This window comes from Poeciliopsis prolifica, unplaced genomic scaffold (assembly GCF_027474105.1).
Source record: "Poeciliopsis prolifica strain line A6 unplaced genomic scaffold, Auburn_PproV2 SCAFFOLD277, whole genome shotgun sequence".
In the NCBI taxonomy this organism is placed as follows: domain Eukaryota; kingdom Metazoa; phylum Chordata; class Actinopteri; order Cyprinodontiformes; family Poeciliidae; genus Poeciliopsis; species Poeciliopsis prolifica.
Window position 1 is genome coordinate 36291 of NW_026562652.1, and position 27066 is coordinate 63356.

The window sequence follows — 27066 nt, forward strand, 5'->3', positions numbered from 1 at the left end:
AATTAATCCAAAGACTGAATTAATTTGGATTTACACATGTACAATGAAAGAAAATCCAGTTGGAAAAGTGCAACTAAAGTATGAAATATGTACAATATAAACCTAAATATGCAACTGCTGGAGATGCATCAGAAACTCTCGCGATAAGCGAGTTAGAAAACGGATGGATGGAAACCAAACACACAAATAGTGTTGCACTCACGAAACAGACTCTTCTTCAGTTTCGGCAACTTTATTTGCACATGATGTGTGTATTTGTTTTGGGGCTGCCGTTACAAAGTCCCTTCTTCCAGAGCTACAACGTTTTAACTGACTACTGACACTACTTCCACTACACAACGAAACACTGACGCAGCACAAAGCTCAGATTGTGAGAAACTCCATTTTCTCTCCATAAATCAGCCATTCTCATTGTGATGTCTGCCTTCATTTACCTGCTAACAAAACATTTATCCGGGAAAAGAGCGTTTACTAAAATGATCCTCATGCAGAAAGGTGCAGACATTTAGACCTTAACCTGCATCCAAACGCTGCTGTTTCCTACCTATTCGGTGTAAGATGATCTGGGGAGTCCGGGAGAAATCAAGCAGTCTGCGCTGATCATCCATCTCTTCCTCCGACTGGACGATGACTTCTTTAAACTCTGTCAATGTTTCTTGAAACTTTTTTCACTAAAACTCCAACATTCGACGAAACAGACCAGGCGCCATCTTCTGTTTCTTCTACTTCGTCTGCTGCTTCTTCTTCTTTGGAACTTTTTTAATGTTTACTTATTTATATTCCGCCACCTTCTGGATAGTATGAGCATGACATCTAATGATTTCTAATAAAGTAATAGTTATCTTTGAAAACACTAAAATCTTCTCTTCCACTTGATTTAAATGAGACAAATACAATATTAGTATTCTGGTTCTCCGTAAATACATAGGCAATATGGGGAGTCCAGGAGAAATCAAGCAGTCTGCGCTGATCCTCCATCTCTTCCTCCGACTGGACGATGATTTCTTTAAACTCTGTCAATGTTTCTGCAGTTCACTGCTCGCTGATTCACTGGTTTAAGCTGGACTGGAGATATTTATTAGAGAAACATTCAACAAAACAGACCATGTGCCTCTCTGTCTTCTTCTTCTGCTTCTTCTTCTGCTTTTCACTGTAACGGCGGTATGCGTCCATTGCTCTTGTGCTACTGCCACCTATTGGATCCTCAGGTCAATGCCTCAAATTCTCATAATGATCCCAGTATTTTTAAAAAGCCCAAAATCTTCTATTCCCTCTCAATAGTATTTAACTGATCAACCACAGGCTCAATGGATCACAATGTCTCTTCGTCTATCAGCATCAGCTCTGTGCTGCGGCCACTTGAAATATCACAGCCGGGAAAAGCGGCTCCTTGGTCTAGGGTATGATTCTCGCTTCGGGTGCGAGAGGTCCCGGTTTAAATCCCGGATGAGCCCATTTGAAAGCTTACGTGTTGCAAAAATGTTACTATTTCCTATGAACCACTAAGAAAACAGTAGCACAAAATCAAATCAGCCTCGTGGGACATGTTATTCATGCCGACAGACTTTTAAAACAAGTATTAAACAAAATTAAAGCGTTGGAGGCTGTTGCAGCTCAACGCCGCTCTGTCCTTATTGTGTCTGTGTGAGCTCCATCAAAGCCACTCGCTCGCCACTATCAACTTTCTCACGCAGTTCCCACACCTGTCCGTTATACACTGTTGTGTTCAGCAGTGCTCCATGATGATGCACAAAAAAATCTGCTGCAAATCTGTTGAGATATAAAGGAGAAATAGCTGTTGGAATATCCTAGGTGGCGCAGTGGAGTGACATTACAACTGAATGCCATTGGGTTCTACAGAGGTTAACAAAGTCAGTCATAACAAGATCAGTGCAAATATAATGATGCATGTATGATTTTGAAACAAAGGTATGGAAACAGTGAGGGATTAGTATTCGCCATTCAGCCACATCCACATGCTGCCGCCAGCCGGTGTTGAGAGAAGGATTTACCATCATGTTGTTCAACTTGCTTAAACACAGGTTGAAATCTGCATGAACAGCCGAGTAAAGGGAAGAGAAAGAGCAGGAAAACATGTTACTTCCTGTTGAATGGGGCAGGAGTTGTGATGTCACTAATTGATTATGTGAATGTGATGAGCTCTGGTCTGTGATGCCACAAATGAAGCTTTATCCATCTGGGAGCTTATGTGGGGATGTTATTCCACCTTGATGTTTCATGGCAAATGGTCAGATTTGAGGCTTTGGTGAACAATTTTTTTTACCACCCACCAAGATGTGCATGTGTGGTGAATTTTATGATTGTCGGCCAAAGCGTGGCTTGGGGCTGATTTTTGATATGATTCTAGGGGACGCTGTGTAAAAATTAGGCCAAACCCACCAAATATTGGACCGCATTCCTGCCAGGGGTTGGACAAGGATCAATCAGTGAATTTGGTCCAGCTCGGTTAAAACAGGTGGGATTTATAGCCAAACGTATGGCAGCAGCGTAAACCGTCACGTCGCCGCGCCACCATTGCCACTTTCAGAAAAGTGAGACCAGCTTGTTGTCTGTCATCAGACACACGATCACACTGATTATGTCAAGACAAGGAACTTTTCAAGAAAAAGTAACTTCCTGTTTAGAGGGGGAGGGGCTCAGATGACGTCAGATTATGACAACATTGTCAGGGATCCAACCAGGATCATTCATGCCAAGTTTTGTGCCAATTGAACTTAAGTGAACATCATAACGTTTTGTTTGTGTTGGTGAGTACACCAAATTCACCACACCACCTGAACATATACAAAAACTCAATTTGTTTGATAACTTTTAAAGCCCCACCCCTTAACTGCATCCTGGCCAAAAATGAAGCCTATAGGTTGAAATCCACAGTAGTTTGTTAAAGTTATATGTGAATGAAAGTGAAAAATGACAAATTTTTGCACAGAGGAAGACTCTGCAGAGATCATGAAATTTGCCCAGAGGACTATTGGCTGCTCTGCCTTTTCTCTAAGAACATTTTAAAAGACTCCTCACAACCCGGTCACAGTTTGTTCCAACTGGCTGCAGATAAAGGAGCATTGAAACAAGGACAAACAAACTGAAGATCAGTTTATACCCAGTAACCACAAGAGCATTTAATGTCACGTAATACAATGTATCACCCAATTTATTTGTAAGAATTCATGTCATTTTATTGAATTGTTTATAGAATAAGAATACAGTTTGTCATGATATTTGATGCAGAATAGAAAAAAAACCACATCTCTCACGGAAATGTTTCACATGTCTAAATATCCAAATGTCAAAATGTATAGACATGAAATCCCTCCAGTCATTAATTTTAGTTTTTAACCAAATACATTTAATAGTGAACCTCAACATGAGACACAAATGGAAAATACTTCTACGGCTTTTCAATTGTGTGAATCCTCATGTGCCGAGTTAAATGCTGTTTTAGACGAAAACTTTTTCCACAGTTCACACATGAAAACGGCTTTTCACCAGTGTGAATCAACACGTGATAAATTAAAGTTTGTTTTTGACTAAAACTTTTTCCACAGATTCCACATGAAAAAGGCTTTTCACCAGTGTGAATCATCATGTGCTGAGTTAAACTCTGTTTTTGACTAAAACTTTTTCCACAGTTCACGCATAAAAACGGCTTTTCACCAGTGTGAATCATCATGTGATGAGTTAATGCCCGTTTTTGACTAAAACTTTTTCCACAGTTCACACATAAAAACGGTTTTTCACCAGTGTGAATCATCATGTGATGAGTTAAATTTTTTTTACCAAAACTTTTTCCACAGTTCACACATGAAAACGGCTTTTCACCAGTGTGAATCTTCATGTGCTGAGTTAAATCTTGTTTTTGACGAAAACTTTTTCCACAGTTCACACATGAAAATGGCTTTTCACCAGTGTGAATCATCATGTGCTGAGTTAAATTTAGTTTTTTACGAAACTTTTTCCACAGTTCCCACATGAAAAAGGCTTTTCACCAGTGTGAATCCTCATGTGCTGAGTTAAACACAGTTTATGACTAAAACTTTTCCCACAGTTACCACATGAAAATGGCTTTTCACCAGTGTGAATCCTCATGTGCTGAGTTAATGCCGGTTTTTGAATAAAACCTTTTCCACAGTTCACACATGAAAAAGGCTTTTCACCAGTGTGAATCATCATGTGCCGAGTTAAATTTAGTTTTTTACGAAAACTTTTTCCACAGTTCGCATGAAAATGGCTTTTCATCAGTGAATCATCAAGTGCCGAGTTAAGTGCCATTTTACACTAAAATTTTTCCACAGGTCACACATAAAAATTTTCTTCTTTCCTGATTTTGTTCAGTTTCATCAGGCTCTTGGAAGATGTCTTGGTTTCTGTTTGGTTCTGACTCAGTTTGGGTTTGCTCATCAACAGGAACCACCATGCAGGTATCACTCTCCTGTTTTAATTCAATCTGTTCTTCCCTCTGACTGCAGTAACTTCTTTCTCTTCCTCTTTTATCTGCAGGTGTTCTAGATCCTTCTGTTCTTCTTTTATCTGATGATCTTCTGGCTCTTCCTGTTCTTGTTTCACCTGCAGAGGTTCTAACTCCTCCTGGTCCAGAGTGGATCTCCTCTCCTGGTTATAAACGTTACACTTCAGGGAATCTGGATAAGCAAACAGAGAAAAGAGAAATTGTTAACTTTAATGAATTAAAAGGAGAAATCATTCATCATTTAAGACAGTTCCTTTGTCATTTTCTTTTCTAAGTTAGACAGGAAGAACTGTGGGTCCGTTTTCTGTAAGTATAGGGACTGGTATAGGACAAGCATGCACTGGTTGGGCCTGTGGGTTTTGACCAGAGTAGGAGAGGAAAAAAATCATTTGATTTATTACAAAATTAAACATTGTAGGGATTGTTGTTAGTATTTATAGTAAACTGTATTATTTAAATATATTATTTTTTATTACTTTGAATAATAGTTAAATGTAATTTAAATCTAATTTTGTACACTTTAGATCTTTGGGGTTGAGTTATAAACATGAGTTTATTTGTAGGTTAATAGTTGTTTAGGTTTGTTCCTTTATTATTGCTTTTCTAAGTTAGACAGGAAGAACTGTGGGTCCATTTCCTGTAAGTATAGGGACTGGTAAAGGACCAGCATGCACTGGTTGGGCCTGTGGGTTTTGACCAGAGCAGGAGAAGAAACAATGAAAAGTAGTGATGGTGAGATGAAGCTTCATGAAGCTCTGAGGAACTCCATCCCATCATGGACTCATGAGCCGATGCACCGCGGTGCTTCATATGCTCCACTGTGACATCAAGTGGACAATATATGTAAAATAGGCAACGTGAAAACAACACGAAGCCTTACAATGAGTAAACAAGTAAAAGATGTTTGTGATTCTGATTAATCTGTTTGTATGAAACAATGGCAGCATCAAAAAGGAAACTAGAAACAAATAGAAAACAGAGAGTTGTGATTGGCTTGTTATTCGCTGTTTCACCAGGAGCAACGATTTATTACTAAAAATAAAAACTTTAACTGTATTCTGGTTTAGGTGAATTCTCTGTTTTATGTGCTTCATTAAAATCCTCCTGGATTACTCGACACATACTAATGAAAAGTTTATTTTATTATTTGCTTAAACTAGAAAAATAAACTATAAAAACAATCTTCAAGTTTTTGGACATTGAACTTCTTTTTGTACGTATGAAGCAAACAATCCACAACAATTTATTTATTACAAATTATTACATTTTACAGCTTCTAACACCGCTATTATTAGTTTATGCTGCTTTCTTTACTAACCTCGCGCTGCATTGTTCACATTTCTCCCGTTTTCAAAAGAAAGACTCAGTAGTTAAAGGAGGAAGAGCCATAAAAAGTTCATTTTCTCCATAAATCAGCCATTCTCATTGTGATGTCTGCGTTCATTTACCTGCTAACAAAACATTTATCCGGGAAAAGAGCGTTTACTAAAATGATCCTCATGCAGAAAGGTGCAGACATTTAGACCTTAACCTGCATCCAAACGCTGCTGTTTCCTACCTATTTGGTGTAAGATGATCTGGGGAGTCCGGGAGAAATCAAGCAGTCTGCGCTGATCATCCATCTCTTCCTCCGACTGGACGATGATTTCATCAAACTCTGTCAAAGTTTCTTCAGCAGGAGTTAACTGCTCGCTTATTAACTCTCTCTGGGACTAAAGTGGAGACAGAGTTACTACAAACACTCAAATATTTGCTAAAATACACAAACCCAAACAATTTAACTGAAGAAAGGCTAGCAACTAACTGTGCTTTGTTTTCATTTCTTGGGTGTTTCACGGAGGCTCCACTGAAGAAACACGAAACTTATTTTAGTTCCGCTTTGAATTTCTTAATTCCCTCTCAATGTGAAGCAGACTGTATGAGTAAAAATGATGTTTTTAATCCTCCTGCAGTCTTAATGTGAGGCGCTGTCAAAACAAAAGTAAAACATGAGAAAGTTTTCTCATCTTTGTGATCCTCGTGTGACAATTTAAACCTTTTATTTCCATTTTTCCCCATCAATTATACAGGTGAAATGATTCTCACCTATATGAGTCCTTGTGTGGTTTGTCAAGGACTCGTTTTAGAAAAAGATTTTATCACAAATTTTACAGGAATACACATTTTGGTCAAGGTGCGTTTTTGGGGGCTTATTTTTTTGAACCTTCAGTAGTTCTTTTTTTGCTATCTTGTTTTATTTCTGCTCTTTGTCTCTCTGGTTCCTCTAAGTCCAGTTTTATTTTAAAAGGCTCTGGTTTCTCCTTTTCTCAAGTGGACTTACTCTTTTTGTGAACATTTCACTTTAATCTATTGGTGCATCTGAATAGGCTTTATTTTGATTGAAAACGAAAAAATTTCCCTCTGACTGCTAGGATATTTGTCAAAATATATTACGTTGTACCAGAGATCTCAGAAAAGAAAAAATGATCAGTTTTAAATGTTATTTGATGAGACAAAGAAAAGACAGAATTTCTCCACATAATGCTCAACTCAGTTTCTTTATCTTTAGTGTCTTAATTTTTATTATCCAGTGAAACAAAATCAGAAAAAAATAACTCTTTGCAAACAGGCTGCAAAGGGCCTGTTTGCAGCGAGGCGCTCCAAAGGTCTAATTTAATCGTACTGTTTCTTCTTCCTTCTGTCAAATGAATTGGCTTTTTTGATGCCTTAACATTTCACATCTGAACACTGAGCAATTTTAGTGAATGCTTCTGGACTGCATGAAAATTATGTATCTTAAGGTAGACCCAAAAGATCGCAACAGATATGGCTTTCAAACACCCTTTGCATTTCATCTCAGTCCAGAAATGTGCAGTCCAAGGCACAGCCAAGACACTGCACAGGACCCTCTAGCTCCCAGGCCTCTGGTAGAGGACCCGAGCTCAGAGGATAAGAACCACCCGTGGTGGGTGAGAATTTTAATATTTAGTGATTTACTTTATTATGTAGATGACATGGTGGTTCATGACAAACTGCCAGGCTTTGTAATGCATACGAGAAGTATGTACATGCAAATCATTTGTGGTCCATAATTTCCTACAAAAAGAATTTCACCGCCTTGGATGTTTTACTCTTTTATTGCCTTACAAAATCATGACTAAATTAGGCTTTTCGTTCAAAAAAAGAAAGCAATTGAATATCAAAGAAAACTATTTTCTACAAAATTACTAAAATACAAAACATAAGTGATTTCATATTCAGTCCAGTCAATTCAGTTGTAAATGCAATTTAGATCTAGAAATTTTAAAATTAATCCAAGTAAAGGTAAATCATGCAGCCTACTAGTCTGCATGTATCCAGTAACAAAAATATTTAAAGAAAAATACAAAGTACAGCAAAAGAACAAAACTTTTTGTCTTTACTTATTTTCACATTTGTATCTACATATGCACATAGCTGAGTGATTCTATTTCACATATACTATTGTAACAAAAGTCAAAGTAAAAAAAATCCACTGCAAAAGAACTGAAACCCATTGTTCTTTAAAAAAATACATTCAAAACAATTTTCTGAAGACACTGATGATCTCACTGAAAAAAAAAAATTTAAATGTTAAAGTGAAAGTCCAAAAAATTATTAATTTTATAAAGTATTTCAGCTAAACTTATTATTTGAAGACATTACATGTGATTCATTCAGTCTTCATGAAATTACTCTTTTCTAAACAAACATTTCCTACCTTGATAATTCAAGTTCGCATCACTTTGTCTCACATTTGTGTGATGTAGTAAAGGACATTTCTGCTCAAAAGCTTCTCAACAGAACACGCAGAAGAAAGGCTCCTAGCCTGTATGAGTTTTCATGTGAACAGTTAACCTGCTTTTTATGGCATAGCTTTTCTCACATATTGTGCATGTGAAAGGTTTCTCCCCAGTGTGACTTCTTATGTGCAAAATTAAATGAGAATTATGAACAAATCTTTTTCCACAGGTCACACACAGAAATGGCTTTTCCTCTGTGTGATTTCTCATATGGTAATTGAAACTACTTTTATTATGGTAACCTTTACCACAGGTTGAACATGAGAATGGCTTCTCATTTGTATGAGTCTTCATGTGAAAAGTTAAGTTACATTTCACAGAGAAACTTTTTCCACATGTCATGCATGAGAAAGGCTTCTCCCCTGTGTGACTCCTCATGTGACATATTAAATGAGACTTTCTAAGAAACCCTTTTCCACAGGTCACACATGAGAAAGGCTTTTCCTCTGCATGATTTTTCATGTGGTAATTTAAACTACTTCTTCCACGGAAACTTTTACCATATTGCACATAAGAAAGGCCCTTCATCCCTATGAGTTTTCTTGTGAATAGCCATTCACATTTCTCAGTGAAAGTTTTTCCACAGGTCACACATGAGAACGTCTTCTCAATTGTGTGAGTTTTCATGTGATGTGTTAAAAAGGATTGTTTTCGGAAACTTGCCTTACAGGTCACACAGGAGAAAGGTCTCTCAGCTGTGTGAGTTTTGACATGATAAGCTAAACCACTTCTCTCACTGTAAGTCTTTCCACAGGTGGTACATGAAAAAGGCCTCTCACCTGTGTGTCTTCTCATGTGATTTCTTAAAAGGCTTTTGTGACTGAAACATTTCCCACAAGTAGAACATGAAAAAGGCTTCTCACCTGTGTGAGTTTTGATGTGCTCAGATAAATTACCTTTATGAGTGAAAGTTTTTCCACAGGTCATGCATGAAACGGGTTTCTCACCTGTGTGAGTCATCATGTGATACCGTAACTGACTTTTCTGACTAAAACGTTTTCCACAAGCAATACATGAGTAACGTTTCTCACCTGTGTGAATTATAAGGTGAGAATTTAACACGCTTTTATTAGAAAACCTTTTTCCACAGGTTGTGCATGAATAAGGCTTCTGATCTGAGTGAGTTCTCATGTGAGTATGTAAAGCTGAACTTTGACGGAAATCTTTTCCACAAACAACACATTTGAACCGCCTTTCCCCTGTGTGAGTTCTCATATGAAAATGTAAAGAAACCCTGCTACCATAGCTTTTTCCACAGGTTGCACATGTGAACGGTTTTTCCCCAGTGTGGGCTCTCATGTGCAGATTTAAACCACTTCTGCTATAGTAACGTTTTCCACAGGTTGTACATCCATATGTTTTCTCGCATGTGATTTCTCATGTGTATTGTAAAACCCTTTTCTCCAGAAAAGATTTTATCACAAATTTCACAGGAATACAAACTGTGGCCTGGGAGAGTCCCTTTCTGCTGTTTGGTCTTCTGACGTCTCTCATGTTCTTTCTGATCATCTCTATTTTTTCCTTGATTTTCAGAATCAATTTCTTCTTGATCCCGATTCTCAACTTCAGGAGAATCAGTATCCTGTTTTTGCACAAGCTGCTCTTCATCCTGACTGATGCAGAGTTGGTTTTCTTTTAAATGTTGATGTTCCGGTTCCTCTTGCTCCTGTTTTATCCCCAGAGGTTCTGGTTCCTCTCGATCTAAAGTGGAATTCTCATCCTGGTTATTGAGCTCAACGGGAACCTCCTCCTCTTCTTTAACTACAATGCATCGTGAGAGATCTGGACAAAAACACAAAATAAAAGCTTATAAATGTGAGTAAAAGAAAACACCTTTCAATTTTACTTATTAGAAATCAAGTTATTGAAGAATGAGTTGATCAATCCTTTCAACCAACTAAAGATTAATTAATAAGCAACCATTTTCCTAAAAGCTAAGATTTCTCATGTATGAATAGGTTCTTCCTATAATATGAAAGACATTTTTTTAAATGAAAAAAAAAATACATGTGAAGCACTATTTCCCATGAAAAGAGGTGTAAAACTATAATTTAAAGACAGCAACATTAAAAAAAACAGCTAACACACTTTCAATGTGTCAGTATAACCACTGACAAATTTTGAAAATTCCAGCAAAGTCAGAATTTATCTTTATAGCACATTTACAAAAGTCTCAGCTCTCCAAAGCGCTTTAAAAAAAACAAAAACATAAACCAATTATAAAACAAAACATAAAAATAAAGTTTGTTTAAAAAAATAAAATAAAATAAATAAAATTCACAGAAAATACCAAAAGCTAATAAAAACCAAGACAGCTAAAACAGTTTACAAAAATTTTAAAAAAATTAAATCAGTGAAGTACTAATATTCTCCCTTATTTTGAACTAGTTTTGAAGGCCAGAGAGATAGACGTGGTTTTATCCAAAATTAAACTGACCAACTGACTGAGAAAGCTCAACAGATAGAATGATAACCTTCTCAAAATCAGGCAGAGGAAGATAAAATGTTATCTTAGCAAGTTTCCTCTGCTAAAAGAATAACCGTGCTAATATGGTTATCAAATTTAAACAGAGGATCAACAATCACACTCAGATTTTTTCATAAATGGATGACAAATGGAGGTCAGGGGGCCAACAGCACTGTCATGGCCAAGCAGAGGATTGCATTTACAAAAAAAATTGTTCTTAGCCATGCCTGTACATCTTGAAGACGACCTGAATCAGACTGGCTGTCATTAGTAGTCACAGGTAGATAGATTTCAACGTTGTCTGCAGAGACTTGGTGCTTTTTAAAAATACAACCCAGAGGCAGCAACTAAAGGCAAAAAGAGAAGAGGCAAATATTGACCATCCAGGGAACCCTGTACTTCAGAGAAGAAACAGAATAGGAATGCTGTCCTAGATTCACAGACAACTCAAATTTGAAAGATGGGACAGGAACCAATTTACCATATTTTTCCCACTCTAAAGCACACATCAGAGGCTTGAATTTTCTCAAAAATCGCCTTATAATTCACCTTATAATCTGTCCCTAATACGTCTCTGTGTCAGGGACAAATCATAAGTCACATACCTGACATAGGTATGAGTACAATACCGGTACATAATCTAGCAGCAATACACCAATCAGAGGACATTACGTAATACATACACTTCTGCCACACCTCCGGAAGGAATACCACTGGTATACTGGAATCAACATTTGTTTTTCTGAGGCGCCAGTGAAGAGACATGCTTACGGTAACTACTGCTGGACATGGGTAGGGCTTTCAAAGTGAAATTGCAAGCTGCGTGGGAGCGATGGATGACGGGCGGCGAACACACGTTTACTAAGACAAGGGACGCAGCACTTAGCGAGTTACGCCACTGTATGTGACTGGACTGAGGATTCTGGGACTAAGGTACCTGCTTTAACTGTTGTCCAAGCTTTCGCCAAAGCTGAACGGCCAAACTAGCAACGAGACTCTGACAATGATGAGAGGGAAACTAGCATGTCTGATGACAAAACGGCGTCAGACACAGAAGATGAGGGCTTTGATGGATTTGTGGAAGAAGAACGATAAAAAAAAAATAATGTGAGTGTATTGACACATAGTGGAATAAAGTTAAACTAAACTCACTGTTTTGCTTCAGTGACCTTTTTTTGTAGATAGTATGTTTTAGCTTTCACCTTATAATCCGGTACGCCTTATGGTCCAGAAAATATAGTGAATACCAACAGATGACTCCAGATGGGTCAAAAGGATCATGCTGTGATCCAAAAGCAGCAGACAACAGAAAAGTAAAATAACTGCTGATTTTACTGCATCAGTTAAAAAAAGACAATTTAAACTTTTAAAAGGGCAAAGTGGTTGCCATGGAGATTGAAGGATTTCTCAAACATGCAAAAAATAACATTAAAACATGACATAAAGCTAAAAATATAAATTTTATATAATACTGCTCCTTTAAACTTTAGAAACATTCAGCTGCCTGAAGGAGGCCGAGACGGTTTTAACCAAAATAACACAGAACTAAACAAATTTACACAAAATATCAAAATTTGCACAGAAACTATATTTAGACAGTTAGGTCAAATAAAGTAAACTGTCAGGCCCTCTTTTCTCCTGCAGCAAAACAATCCCACAACATGATGCTGCCACCACCATACTTCACAGTTAGGGTGGCACAACCATCACACTTTTCCCTCCAAATGTAACAATGATCATAAAGGGCCAAAAATGATTCCGCTGTAGCTTCAGTGAGCCACAGGACATGTCTCCAAACATGACGATCTTTGACCCTGTGTGCATTTACAAACTTGAATCTGGATTTTCTGTTTTCTTTGGAGTAATGGCTTCCTCAGTATTGAGTGGCGTTTAGCCCATTTGGGTGCAGAACAGGTTTTACTGAAGATAATTACACTGTTCAGTCAACATCTTATGTTTATGTATTTTGTTCTTGGATCAATCTGGACGTTTTGGACCAAAACACTTTCATTTCTGGGATACAGAACCCATCTCCTTCCTGGTAGGTATGACGGTTGGACATTCCCATCATCTACTTGTTTGGTGCTTTCAAGCATCTGTAAATTGTTCACAAGGATGAACGAGATTTGCGCAGCTCTTCCAGATGTCTTGGCTGATTTCATGTCACACAAGAAAGCAGTGTGTTTCAATTCTGGCATTAAAAACATTTACGGATGTCCCTCCAGTTAACTCAAATGTGTCAGCTAACCTATTAGACGTTGGTCAAAGGAAACCCAAATGATTTGACCCAAATCAAACAGCTTAAAAGACAGTTATCCCTGACCAAACATATGTAAACTTATTCCCTCAAAGAAAGTTATAAAAAAAATCTTTAAAATAGGTTCTTGCAAAATTTTCTGGCATTTAGCAAATATAAATAATTTAGGTAATTCTAGCAAAACTAAGACGAGAAGCTTGGCCTTATTTAATTTTAGAAAGTAAAATAAATATATTTTTATTTGGTATGAAAAAAATATATAAACTTCTGGTTCCAACTGGATAATTGAATTGAAATTATCATGTCTTTCTGGAAATCTTTTGATATTGTGAATTGATAAAGTGCATGGGCCACTGACTGGTTTCAAGATTTACCAAAACCACTGGTCAGAAATAAAGTGCACCAGTGGTAAGCTACTAGCTCTGCAAATCTATGAGTTTAATACATCTGATGCAAGAGATAGTTCAAACATAATTATGTGCTTTTTTGTTTTCAATTCAGCATAATATAAAAATGGCCCCTCAAGACCTTCGAGTCTCTTGGTGTAACTGATAAGCCAGTTTTTCAGAAGATGGCTGCTTCTTTGAACATTAGTTGATCAATAGGATCAATAAATTTTACAGACGTGGCTTTAAATATTCTGATATTTGTGTATTTTTTTTTTTTTTTTTTTACTTGAGCTCATTAGATATCTAGTTTTTAGCCATTTTCCCAATCGGAAACTGCAATCGGACACCAACTTCAGCTTCATTTGACGGTTGATCTTTTCGAGTATTTAATTTTTACAGCCGTTATTCTGTTTGCTAAAACGCGAGGGTGTAACCTACCTATTTGGCATAAGATGATCTGGGGAGTCCGAGTGAAAACCAGCAGCCTGCGCTGATCGTCCATCTCTTCCTTCGACCTGGCGACGATTTCTTTAAACTCTGGAAACGATTTTTCAAACAGGAGTTAAACACTCGTTGATAAGCTGGCATTGAAGATGGATTGGAGATATTCTTTTATAGAAAACACACATGTATTTACCTAAAACGCCGAATCCGCCTTCAAAACACTTTCTAACAAAGGAAAAGCTAACGCTGCTATTTGTGCTCCGTCTTTATTTCCCGTGTGTTCCACTGTGGCTCCACTGACAAAACAATGAAAGATGTTAAGTTCCGCTTTCAATTTTATGGTTCCCACTGAAACGCTTTCTTTACATTACATTACATTTATATTCTGAATATATTTAGAATATTGTTGCAGAGTTTATTATTTAAAGAGCACAATTCACTAAATAAAACGCAGATTAATTACACATTGTGTAGTTTTCCACCATTTATTTATTTTTAGTTCAGCTAATGAAAACACTAGGTTTAAGATGAAAATATTACACCAGGCCAATAATTTAAAAATATATATTTTAATGAAAAAAAGTGCGCTTGATGAAGAGAAGACAGCTTAAAGATTTTCAGAATTAATTTCAATCTAATAAAGGTACCTATACCTGAAAAGAGAAAGGAAGTATAACGTTAAAAAAAGATGAATTTGTCACAATCAAATTACGTTTTTCCAAAATCTATTTATTTAACTCCACTTGATTATTTGTACCAAATTATTTAGTTTTTTAGAAAAAGTTTTAGCATCTGAATTTCTTTCAGTTTAATTAAAATATCTAATTTATTTAATTTGTTTAGATGTTTAAGCTTGGACAACAGGACTTAGCATTTTTTCATATCGACACATCAGATTGTAGTTTTAAAACAAATACAAATAGTATGTATAAATAAAATGGACAAAGGCCACTTCAACAAAGAGTGATAATCTGGTTTATATGTAAAGTTTGTCATCCAGTTCTGGAGAATTAATGGTAATGGTGCTATTATGAACAATTGTTACAATTTCAAAAGTAATAAGATAAATACAAAACTAGAAAATACATTCTAATGATGCTTGTAGTGAAATATAAAGTACCTTCTGAAAATAAACTTTAGAAAGTTTTTTTTTAACTTAAATGTTGCATTTTCATTAGCTTTAAGTTGAAAATTACCAAATTAATTATTCAAAAGTTTGAAACATCAGACAGGGAAAAATTTACAAGCGTGTTTCACTCTGAGAATTCAGACAGTAAAATAAAACAAAATTAATGTTTGTTTTTTATTTTCTTTCAAATTCTCAGGATTTGGAAAATTCAAAGCGGAACTAAATATCTTTACCAGTTTCCTCAGGGGAGCTACAGAGAAACGCACCGGAGATAAAACAGAGCACAGCTAGCAGTGTTAGCATAACCTTTGTTAGAAGGCAGTTTGAAGACGAGCTTGTAGGTTTGATTTATATTTGAGTGTTTGCAGCAACAATGTCTTCAGTTCAGCCTCAGAGAAAATGGATTAAGGATCAGTTAACTGCTGCTGAAGAAACGGAGTTTAAAGAAATTATCGTCAAGTCCGAGGAAGAGATGGATAATGAGCGCAGACTGCTGGATTTTTCCCGATTACCTCGGATAATCTTACACCGAATAGGTACGAAACACCCTCACGTTTTACTGATGAGAGAGGTTAAAGGGTGGAGCTAAAGTCAGTTGGAGAAAAATTAAATGAAGTTGTTTGGGACGACAGTAAACTCGGCAACCTATTTAAAGTACAACAAAGTAAATAGTAAAGTAAATGACAAATCAGCTGTATCTGTAAAGGACAAACCCATACGAACATGAACCACAATAGACACGTGATCAGAATGAATCAAAACTACTTCCGATAAAACGTTGACGGGCCGCACAGCACTCTGGGAGATGAAAAATATCAGCACTTAAATTTGCAGTACGGAACTTTTAGAAAAGAAAAACATTATTTTCGTTCTTTTGTAGAAAGAAAATAAAGTTTCTAAGACAAGTTTGTTTTATTTAAATAGACCTCCTCTGCCTTCTCCCAGTGCTCCCAGTACTAACTACAAAAATGCACAGTTCAGTCAGAAACACACAATCAGAATCAGGAGAAGGGTCTTAGCGCTGTCAATCAATCTTGTGCACACCCACTCGCTCTCTGATTCAATACTGTTTGTTCACTGCAATGGAGCCTGCCACAAATGCTAAGGCTAGTTAGCATGGTTACTGATGATGGCGGATAAATGGGTGTGATTGGTTGTTTCTGACCAGTAGGTACCAGAAACGGCTATTATCGCCTTCAAATGCCAATAATAAGGAGGAGGAGAATGAGAGTATTTGTCTCATATATTGTCACGATATGGTGACAGCTTTAACAAATATGGAAAAATATACTTTTGTAAAAGTTACAGCTTTAATGAACCAATCTAAGTAAAAGCTCTCATTGAACACCACCTCTGACGACATTGGCATTGGCATGATTTGCCTGCCCACCGATTTTGCTTGTTTTTGCCTCGGAGTGGCCAAAATTGTATTATTGTATCGATTTGAAAAATTGATCGATTTGATACAGTAGGAGCTCCTAGACTTTCTGTCTCTGTCCTGTTTGACCCCTGCACGTTTTTCAGCCGTTACAAGCCAGCATATAACAAAGAACTTTGCACAATTTTTCCAAACAAGCCGTGTGAGTTGAGTATTGTTAAGATTTGAAGATGATGTCAGCTAAATGATGACTAGTAAATCCATGCCAGTATTATGTTAAGCTTGTTAACAAGAATGTTAACTAATTAACTGGTGGGAGGTTGAGTAACGTTTTGTAAAAAAGGATGCTTATATGTAGTTTCACTGCACTGTATTTTTCTAACTTTTACTTGAGTAGATTGAGTCAGAGATGGAAACTTTAGATTCTTCCTGCAACGTGTCAGCTAATGTTTATGCTAATTACGCATAATTACGCAGGATTTTCAACATGTGACTGTTTGCATTGTTGTTTATTTTCTATTAACAGCATGGTCTTTTCATCAAAAAAGTTGCATAAATGTTCCTTTATTTATATTAAATATACATACTATTTACACATCTACTTACCTTTTGATCAGAAAAATATCAAGCTAATTTTTATACCAAATAAAGCCTATTTAGATGTCCTCGTTATTAACTTTTTAACTTAAATTTCAAAGCTTCTTTTTGTCTGTTGGTCCAGATCTTCCACAATGTTGTGTAAGTAAAAAGGAGGAGGTTTTCACTGAGCTCAACAACCAGGATGGGGACTCCACTTTACATCAAGAGAAAATAGAACCCTTGGTGATAAAAAAAGAACAAGAAGAACCAGAGCATCTGGAAATAAAACATGAGCAAGAAGAATTAGAACATCTGGAGATAAAACATGAGCAAGAAGAACCAGAGCATCTGGAGATAAAACATGAGCAAGAAGAACCAGAGCATCTGCAGATAAAACTGTTCAAAGTGGAAGAGAATCAACCCTTCTCCAGTCAGGATGAAGAGCAGCTTGTGCTGAAACAGGAGACTGGAGACATTTTGGTGACTCCTTCCAATGTGCAAAGAAACAGCAATAAAACAGAACCAAACAGGAACCAAAAAATGTTAAAGAAAAGTGACCAAGACCAAAATTTATTTGCCTGTAAAATTTGTGATAAGACTTTTTCCGTTAACAATAACCTGAAAACACATGAGAAGTCACTCAGGGAAGAAGTCTTATTCATGTAAAACCTCAAAAAGTTTAGATCTTGACTTTACAACTCATAAGGGAAAGACACTTTCCTCCTGTGTTGTTTGTGGAAGAAGTTTCAGGAACAAAAGTAATTTAAGTAATCATATGAGAGTTCACAAACCTCAGAAGACTTTCCCATGTCCAAACTGTCAAAAATCGTTTAACCAAAAAAGTAATTTAACTACTCACATGAGGATTCACACAGGCAAGAAACCTTTCTCTTGTGAGACCTGTGGAAAGAAATTCAAAAACAAAGCTCATTTAATTTCTCACATGAGAATTCACACTGGTGAAAAGCCTTTCACATGTTTGACTTGTGGAAAAAGTTTCACTCAAATAGGTCATTTAGGTAGTCATATGAAAAGTCACACAGGTGAAAAGCCTTTCACCTGTGTGACATGTGAAAACAATTTAGGGAAAAAAGGGGTTGATTTCTCACATGAGAAGTCACACAGGCGAAAAACCTTTCTCATGTGGACTTGCCGAAAACATTTCTTCACAAAAGATGGTTTAACATGCCACCAGAGAATTCACAAAGGTGAGAAGCCTTTCTCATGCAAGAGCTGTGAAAAAACATTCACTAGTAAAAGTTGTTTAGCTTCTCACATGAGAACTCATACTGATGAAAAGCCTTACTCATGTGGGACCTGTGGAAAAAGCTTAAAGAGCAGATCTCATTTTAACTATCACGTGAAGACTCACACTGGTGAGAAACCTTTCACATGTTGTACTTGTGGAAAACATTTCATTCAAAAAAAGTCATTTGGCTATTCATATGACAGATCACACAGGCGAGAAGCTTTTCCCATGTAGGATCTGTGGAAAAGGTTTTACTATAAAAAGTTGTTTAACTATTCACATGAGAACACACACAGGTGAGAAGCCTTTCACATGTGGGACCTGTGGAAAATGTTTTTCTACAAAAGATGGTTTAAACTCTCACATGAGGATCCACACAGGTGAGAAACCATTCTCATGCAAGTGCTGTGAAAAAAATTTTACCAATAAAACCAATTTAACTTTTCACATGAGAAGTCACACAGGTGAGAAGCCTTTTTCATGTACGACATGTGGAAAAAGTTTTAGGGTCAGAAGTTCTTTAACTATTCACATGAGGACTCACACCGGTGAGAAGCCTTTTATGTGTGACTTGTGGAAAGAGTTTTAGTGCAAGAAATTGTTTAACTATTCACATGAGAACTCATACAGGTGAGAGGCCTTTCTTATGTGTGACATGTGGAAAGAGTTTTAGGGAAAAAGGGGCTTTAAAGTCTCATATAAAAATTCATACAGGTGAGAAGCCTTTCTCATGTGAGATCTGTGGAAAATGTTTCGCCTATAGAAAGAGTTTACCTGTTCACATGAGAACCCACTCTGGTGAGATGGCATAATGTGGAACTGAAGTGCCAAGTTGCTCTGTAATGTACCTTTTATTCTGAAATTACAACTGGATCACATTTTAAAGGGGCAGTATTACGTAAAAGAGCACCCCTCTCCTACTTCCCACTTGGCTCCTTCAGACTAGCCAGCAGCTGTTAGCAAACGCCTAGTGGAACCGGAAACCTGTTGAGCTCATATGAGCTACTTCTTGGTACAACACTGGTAAAAATGTTGTTGAAGGTTTTATAGTGGGACGATGTTATGATGCCTTTCTGAAAGGCAGTAGTTCAGAAATAGCAAGAGTTGCAACAAAACACTCTACAAACCATTTTTACAGTGAAACACTTTACTGTAACTGTTTTTTTTTTATTATTCATTCATACCGCTTCCTGCACCCCCCTGCAATGGCACTGTGTCCCCCACAGGGGCTGCGCCCACAGTCTGGGAACCACGGTGTTAAGAAAAGATTTCAAATATTTTAAGTTGAAATAATGAAAATTTCTGATGATGTCACATTTCTAAAGGTATTTAAGTGAAAACTAATCAAAAGAATGATGGATCTAAATGATTTTATTTTTTATCTTTTTATCTTTTAAAGTCTCTGTTTTTAATGATTTTTTTGGATCTACATTGGTTTTTTTTCCAGTTATCATGGGGGTGACCGTATCGATTGATATATCACAAAAATAATTAGATTTTGATTAAAAACTAAATATTTGACATTGCTTTCATTCTATTTTTCATTTTGAAATTCTGCTGATTATGCTGGGTTTCCTTCTAAACTTTTTAAAACTATTTATAATAATTAACTGAACTCACCGTACTTTGTCATAACTGGAATCAATTGAAATGTTTGTGTGATTAAACTGAAATGATCTTTTGGTAAAGTTCCTTGAGATGACATTTGCTGTGAATTTGTGTCATATAAATAGAACTGAATTACTTACTTTTTTTTAATAATATCTTCATATAATTCTTCTAAAAAGTACTCTAAATTGTATGTTTGTTTTTGACACAGTTTTGTTTGAAAAGGTTTTTATTTTTTAACATGTTAGAAAATGTATTGATGTAAATTCAATTTGTGATTCAAAAATTGAAGTGAAAAACATTATATTTGTAATTCTCATGAAATAAACTCAATTTACCAACAAGATGGTTTTCTTTCAGTTTAGCAGTGGATTCTGAGTGACATAATATAAGCAATATAGTATAAGCAAATTCCTGCTGTCGTAATAGAAAATTTTGTTTTTAGCTTTATTCATCTTTGATGGAACTGATGATACTTTTTGCCATTTATTTACTGATTTTATCTGCTGTGTTTGTATTTCTGCAAGATGTGTTTTTCCATTAAAGAAGTTTCTAGATAATGTTTAGACATTTCTGCAGTATCAGGCTACACGGCTGCATTAACATATCAATGAGCTGCTCTTTGCTGTAGTTGTTTGCTGATGAACAAGATGAACATTTATGTGGCAAAAACAATTATTTTTACATTAGCTTCTCCAGAAGCTGTTCAAATTATTTGAAGACACATAATCTGTGAAGCCCTGGTCTACATTCTCTGACAAAAAATACTCACCAGTATAAATAACATTTTTAGCTGTTAAGAGTTGCACCCAAGAGAAATTAATTTTATCAAAGTAATTCATAAAGATGTGTGTATGTATTTCATCTTAATTATTATTTTGTGTGTTTCTGATTCAAGGTCAAAATACTGAATCAGAGTGAATGCCAGATTTTGTGGTTCTTATGTAATAAAGTCAATTTCCCATTGTGATGGTTTTCTTTTTTTCAGTTTAGCTGTGGATTGTGACTCATTTAAAGGTGTAGTGGGTGGCTGCATGTATCAGTGAAACCAAGCATAGACTAGTTGGACACCATCTGCTTTATTCACCAAGCTTATATTCAAATTGAAAAATACTTTTTCTGATACAAAAATGCAGGGCCGGCCCAAAGCAAAACCTGGTTTTGGCACCTCCAGTTCTGCTGACAATGTGGACTGACTGCAATCTGCACTCTGATCATTAGGTCATTCACACACCTGCTATAAACTTATTGCGTCTCTGGCAGTGCTGTTTACATTATATACATGTATAATAGGATGCATTTAGTAGCCAACTGATTTATTGACCAGTTGATTTCTGAGCCTTCAAATTATCTTAATGGACGTTTCACATAACTTAGAAGTTGATGTAAAAATAATGTTTGTTTTAGCCACCATTATGCTCAGCAGCAAACAACTACAGCATAGAGCAGCTAATCCGTGTAGCAGCTATGCAGCCTGATGTAAAAAATTTAGCTAGACAATGTCAAACATTGAGAAGTTTTAATTATTATATTCAAACGTCTAAAATATGCAGGGCAGCGAGCACTGAGGACCAGGGTTCGGAAATACTGTTTCATTGTCTGTAGTCTGTTCCCACATTCAGAGGGAATTAGGAAATTCAAGTCGGAACTAAAAGTCGGTTTCGTGTTTCTTCAGTGGAGCCTCCGTGAAACACACATGAAATGAAAACAGCACAGACAGCTGTTAGCTTTTCTTCAGGTTTAATGTAGCTTGAAGACGGGTTTGGTGTATTTTATAATATATTTGAGTGTTTGTCGGAACTCTGTCTTCACTTTAGTCCCAGAGAGAGTTAATAAACGAGCAGTTAACTGCTGCTGAAGAAACTTTAACGGAGTTTGATAAAATCATCGTCCAGTCGGAGGAAGAGATGGAGGATCAGCGCAGACTGCTTGATTTATCCCGGATTCCCCTGATCATCTTACACCGAATAGGTAGGAAACAGCTTTACTGATGATACAGCTGAGAGTTGGAAAAAGTTTAAATAAAGTTTTCAGTTAAGCAAAGTTGTTTTTGAAGCTGAAGTTGGTTTTCGATTGCAGCCCCTGATTTGCGAAATGGCTAAAGGGCGATTCCACCTAATTTTTCACCACATTCAGCATCTTTACTATAGTTTTAAAACTACAACGCCGAGACTCTTCAAACGTTGGCTAGAGTATTCTCAAGTAATGGGAGAATATTTAAAACTAAGTTTAGGATTTGTGAAACCTTTATATGATTTGTGAAACTTCAATAAAGGACCATTTCAGCCCTTTTTATGCATCTGGACTCAATAAGAACTGAATTAATCCTGACATTTTCATTATTTTGCTGTTGTGTCCAACAACAGCAAGGTGTGAAAAGTAAGGCAATTAAAATATGCTCAAGGTAGATACAATTAGGTGAAATTGTTCTTTATTAAAGATTCACAAATGTCAAACTTGGTTTTAGATATTCTGATATTAGTTGCCAATAATCTAATCCAGGCTTGAAGAGTCTGGGTTCTGTAGTTTTTGAACTAAAGTAGATGAAAGAAGCTGAAGGTAGTGAAAAATTAGGCAAAGTACATTTCCTTTTCTATGGAGGTCTTAGTACTTTGTTGTGACATAATGTTGCACGTTTCGTTATTGTAGTATTGTTTTGGACATATAACGAGTTTCAGTTTGGACTTGGAGCACATTTCTATAACAGCCTTAAAGTGATCAATAAAGTTAAGGCTTAATATTTGTCTGTTCACAAATATTAAGCAGACAAATATTGGCCTGCTTGATATTTATCAAATTTGATTTTGAATAATTTTTAAATGTATTTTTGATTGAGAAAAAGCCAGGCTGCCAAGCTAAACATGTTCTTTGAGAAGGGCTGTAACAACATTTAAAACAGATTTTTTTTCTCTGGAAGAATGCAATATACAACTCTGGAAAAATTAAGACACTGTGGCAGAATTATCCATTTCTCTGATTTTACTCTTTACAGGTGTATGGTTGAGTGAAATGAACATTGTTCTTTTAATCTATGAGTTACTGACAACATCTCTCCAAAATCAGAGGACAAAGCTTAGTATGTATTTGCAGAACATGAAAAAGGATTAAAATTAATGTGAAATGTTTATGTTCCACTTAAAGTTATAAGCTTTTGTTTTGTCTGTTTCCAGACTTCCCACAATGCTGTGTGTGTAAAGAGGAAGAGATTCTCAAAGAGTCCAGCAAGAAGAAGGAGGAACCAGAACCTTTTAAAATAAAACTGGAGCAAGAGGAACCAGAACCTGTCCAGATAAAACTGGAACAAGAGGAACCAGAACCTTTTAAAGTAAAACTGGAACAAGAGGAACCAGAACCTTTCAAAGTAAAACTGGAGCAAGAGGAACCAGACCCTGTCCCAATAAAATTGGAACAAGAGGAACCAGAACCTTTCAAAATAAAACTAGAGCAAGAGGAACCAGAACATCAACAGTTCAGAGAGGAAGAGAATCAACTCTGCATCAGTCAGGATGAAGAGCAGTTTGTGCTGAAACAGGAGACTGAAGACATTTTGGTGAGTCCTTCTATTGAGCAAAGAATCAATAATGAAACAGAACCAAACAGGAACCAACTCGTCTCTCATGCTTCTCCTGAAGATGAGAACCAGGATCACGAAGGAAGCAATTCTGGAGATCCAGGAGAAAAGAAAGACAAAGAGCAGACACAAAACAAGAGATGTCAGAAAAACAAACAGAAAGAAGGAACTACTGAACGTCCAAAACAAAAACAGGACAAAAAATCTCACCTGGAAAAAAAATTATATCACTGCAAAGTTTGTGATAAAAGCTATTCTCGAAACAGCAAATTGATGATACACATGAGAATTCACACAGGTGAGAAACCTTTCACATGTATTAGTTGTGGAAAGAGTTTCACTAAAAAAATTTGTTTAACTACCCACATGAGGGTTCACACAGGTGAGAAACCTTTCACATGTATTAGTTGTGGAAAAAGTTTCGCTGAGAAAGGTATATTAACTTCTCACATGAAGATTCACACAGGTGAGAAACCTTTCACATGTATTACTTGTGGGAAGAGTTTCACTAAAAAATTTAGTTTAACTACCCACATGAGGGTTCACACAGGTGAGAAACCTTTCAAATGTATGACATGTGGAAAAAGTTTTACGGCAAAAGTAAGTTTAACTACTCACATGAGGAGTCACACAGGGGAGAAGCCTTTCACCTGTATAAAATGTGGAAAAAGTTTTACGGAGCGAAAAGGCTTAACTGTTCACATGATGCTTCACACAGGTGAGAAGCCTTTCACATGTTTTGACATGTGGAAAAAGTTTCATAAAAAAAAAAGTTTAACTATTCATATTAGGCTTCACACAGGTGAGAAGCCTTTCACCTGTATGACATGTGGAAAAAGTTTTACGGAAGAAAACGTTTAACTATTCACATGAGGAATCACACAGGTGAGAAGCCTTTCACCTGTATGACATGTGGAAAAAGGTTTACGGAAAAAAAACGTTTAACTATTCATATGAGGAGTCACACAGGTGAGAAGCCTTTTTCCTGTGTGATTTGTGGCAAAGGTTTCACTCAAAACAAAGTTTAGATATCCACTTGAAGACTCAACATGGGTGAGAAGTCTTTCACATGAGTTAGTTGTGGAAGGAGTTTCACTCACGAATGTATGTCAACTTTCCACATGAGGATTCAAACAGGTGAGAAGCCTCTCTCATCTATTAGTTGTTTTAAAAGTTTCACTCATGAAAATAGTTTATTATTCATATGAGAAATCACAGTGGTTAGACTGTTTAATATGAAACTCAAGTATCAAGTTGCTCTGTAACTTTTATTCTGTAATTACACCTGAGTGAAGTTGCCCTCCATAACTCTTCCCTTTGTCTTCAAATTTAACAAAATCGCTGTCAAACATTTGTGCAGTGAAAAAAAAAAATCACTGCTTCTTGTGCCTTGAAGATATTGATGATGACCTCTGGAATTTCTTTTATGGATTTACTGTTTTCTTTTTTGTTTTGTTTTTTTACAGAATTTCCAACAGGATTTTTTCTTTGTGATTTAAAAATTTTTTTACGTTTTCAGAAAATTTTTAAATTATGAAAAAAATTCTGCCAGGAATTCCGTAAAAAAACAGTAAATGTGGGAGAAAATTACAAGAATATGGTTTGGGGTTTTTTAATGGAATTTCCATCAAAATGTTTCCTGCATAATGTTTAAATGTTCCAACATTTCTGTTTTGCCAAAATTTAAATTATCTGTGTTTTTACAGTTCTGATATATTCACAAACCTTGCACATTTTCAAATATTTTTGTCTTCCAAACCATTGAAGTCTGTATTCTATACCACGTATTAATTAAACTTTGAAATACATTAAGGTTAATGTGTTTAATGTATTCTTAAAATAATTTTGAAACAAAAAACTAAACTTTAAATCCAAAAGAAATGTAGTTCTAGACCACAAAACACTTGAAAGTAATTCATGCAGTGATATAAAAAATAAAACTATTGTACAAATAATTTGCAGATTTTATTTTGCAATTTAAGAGCATAAATTGTCACATCATCTAGAGTCTTTAAAAATAACATATGCTACTACATATTAATAGCAAAACATATTCTTGAGCTTACTAAAATTTATCTTTTGTACATCAAAACTAATTTATTGCATTTTACTATACAAATTTTCAATGTATCAATTAAATTTACAGCAGTCTTGACTCTAGTTTTTGAAGTCAAATAAACAATTTATTAAGTTACTATAACATGGGACATAAAACAATTTGCTTTGGAACATGAAAATCATGGTTGTAAACATGGTTGTAAAATAAATGCTGAATGTCAACCACTATTCTTTGAGACATACGGGTTTAAATATTTAGTTAAAAATCAAATCCTGCATGACCACAGCCTAATGCCAATGGCAGTGGAAGACACTGGATTGAGGAGTGTGTGCTCTCATTACCTCTCGCCGCTGTGAACATAAAACAATCCGTTTTATGTTCTGCAAAAAAGAAGGTTAAGCCTACTTTTAATCCAACCAAAGTCCAAAAGAAAGATGTCTCAACGTCCAGTTACTGAGAGCTTGAATTGTCATCTTACCAGTTTTTGCCCTTTGCAAATGTTCTTGTTCCCATGATGCAATGCATAAAATTGAGAATACAGTACAAATACCTGTTAAAAATAAAAACGGAAAATTCCTTCAAATTTTTACTGTACATTTACCCATTCTATTACAGATTTTTTTTTTTTACAGTGCAGCACAAATGTTTCTGATTGAGGAAAGAAATCCTGAATAGGAGTGAATGCCAGATTTTGTGGTTTTTATGTAATAATGCAATTTCCCATTTTGACGGTTTTCTTTTTCCAGTTTAGCTGGATTGTGACTCACTAAAAGGTGTAGTGGGTGAATGAGAATCAGTGAAACGAAGCTTAGACTAGTTGCACCATCTGCTTTATTCACCAAGATTGTATTCAAATTGAAAAATACTTTTTCTGATACAAAAATGTCTGTAAATAAAACATTGTATTTTTAATTTTTATGTAATAAACTCCATTTAATATTCAGATGGTCTTATTTTGTAGCAGAAGTTTTTACTTTAAACTTGTGCAAATACCTGCTGCCTGATTTACACTACGTGCGTCTCCCCAGCCTTCATCGGATCATTATCACTTCTCAACTGCTGTATTTGAAGGACTGGTGCTCTGTGTTTCTCAAGTCTCCTTTTTTGTTTGAACCTTGACACTCTGGATGTTCTCTGTTTCTGCAATGCTCCGCTTGTTTTGTGTCCACATCTGAGCTATTCTGATTCCCTCGTTGAAGAATTTGTCTCCATAATAAATGCTTAAACCTGTCTCCTTGTCTGGCATCTTCAATCCACTTGAGTGCATAACCTGTCAGTCCTCCCAGGTGACGCTTCCTGGTGTTCTCATTGTCTCTTGTCTGGCTCAAGAATCTTCTGTCAATGTCAACACATGAAGAAGAGCACCTGGTGTTCTGCAGCTAGCAGCCAGTCCCTGCCACCTCCATGTACAACTCAAAGTAAGCATGTTTCATATTTTCATATTACATCCCTCATTTTTGTACAAAAGTTTTTTTTGTCACGATGCTTTTCACATATTTAAAATAAATCATATTGTCACAATAGAAAGAGCAATGTCAGGGAGCAAATATAGACCAGCAGCAGGTAAGGAGTGATTGTAACATGGTAAGGAGAAGGAAAGACTTTAAAATATTATTATTTAGTATTTTAACCTATGTAGTGTGTCAGTTA

At 36.0% G+C, this 27066-nt stretch overlaps 3 protein-coding genes and 2 pseudogenes across 3 annotated transcripts; 3 read left to right on the forward strand and 2 right to left on the reverse strand.

The window, feature by feature from the left end:
* Nucleotides 1–3209: 3209 nt before the first annotated feature.
* Nucleotides 3210–4107, reverse strand: LOC129357659 (gastrula zinc finger protein XlCGF57.1-like). The gene is made up of 2 exons (XM_055026749.1): nucleotides 3961–4107; nucleotides 3210–3796 (listed from the first exon to the last, which is right to left on the reverse strand). Exons 1-2 carry the CDS (start codon nucleotides 4105–4107, stop codon nucleotides 3410–3412), a joined length of 534 nt encoding a protein of 177 aa, XP_054882724.1. The 3' UTR covers nucleotides 3210–3409.
* A 2211-nt stretch (nucleotides 4108–6318) lies between these two features.
* On the reverse strand, nucleotides 6319–12052 carry LOC129357663 (oocyte zinc finger protein XlCOF6-like). Its single transcript, XM_055026752.1, has 3 exons — nucleotides 11956–12052; nucleotides 8847–10068; nucleotides 6319–6332 (listed from the first exon to the last, which is right to left on the reverse strand). The coding sequence occupies exons 2-3, from the start codon at nucleotides 9583–9585 to the stop codon at nucleotides 6319–6321; spliced, it is 753 nt and encodes a 250-aa protein (XP_054882727.1). The 5' UTR covers nucleotides 9586–10068; nucleotides 11956–12052.
* A 3197-nt stretch (nucleotides 12053–15249) lies between these two features.
* LOC129357664 (involucrin-like) lies at nucleotides 15250–17595 on the forward strand. The gene is made up of 2 exons (XM_055026753.1): nucleotides 15250–15508; nucleotides 17072–17595. The coding sequence occupies exons 1-2, from the start codon at nucleotides 15346–15348 to the stop codon at nucleotides 17593–17595; spliced, it is 687 nt and encodes a 228-aa protein (XP_054882728.1). The 5' UTR covers nucleotides 15250–15345.
* A 493-nt stretch (nucleotides 17596–18088) lies between these two features.
* LOC129357657 (oocyte zinc finger protein XlCOF22-like) lies at nucleotides 18089–19074 on the forward strand (annotated as a pseudogene).
* Nucleotides 19075–21502: 2428 nt separating this feature from the next.
* LOC129357665 (gastrula zinc finger protein XlCGF57.1-like) lies at nucleotides 21503–24385 on the forward strand (annotated as a pseudogene).
* Nucleotides 24386–27066: the final 2681 nt, after the last annotated feature.

What these genes read in the sequence shown, in the direction of transcription:
- LOC129357659 (XM_055026749.1), bottom strand. Translation starts at nt 4,107, where the DNA reads ATGAGGATTCACACTGGTGAAAAGCCATTTTCATGTGGTAACTGTGGG. An exon ending in GTGGAAAAAGTTTCGTAAAA is followed by an intron (nt 3,797 to 3,960) that starts AACTAAATTTAA and finishes AAAAGTTTTGGT; the next exon opens with AAAAAAAATTTAACTCATCA.
- LOC129357663 (XM_055026752.1), bottom strand. Translation starts at nt 9,585, where the DNA reads ATGAGAGCCCACACTGGGGAAAAACCGTTCACATGTGCAACCTGTGGA.
- LOC129357664 (XM_055026753.1), top strand. Translation starts at nt 15,346, where the DNA reads ATGTCTTCAGTTCAGCCTCAGAGAAAATGGATTAAGGATCAGTTAACT. An exon ending in GATAATCTTACACCGAATAG is followed by an intron (nt 15,509 to 17,071) that starts GTACGAAACACC and finishes CTGTTGGTCCAG; the next exon opens with ATCTTCCACAATGTTGTGTA.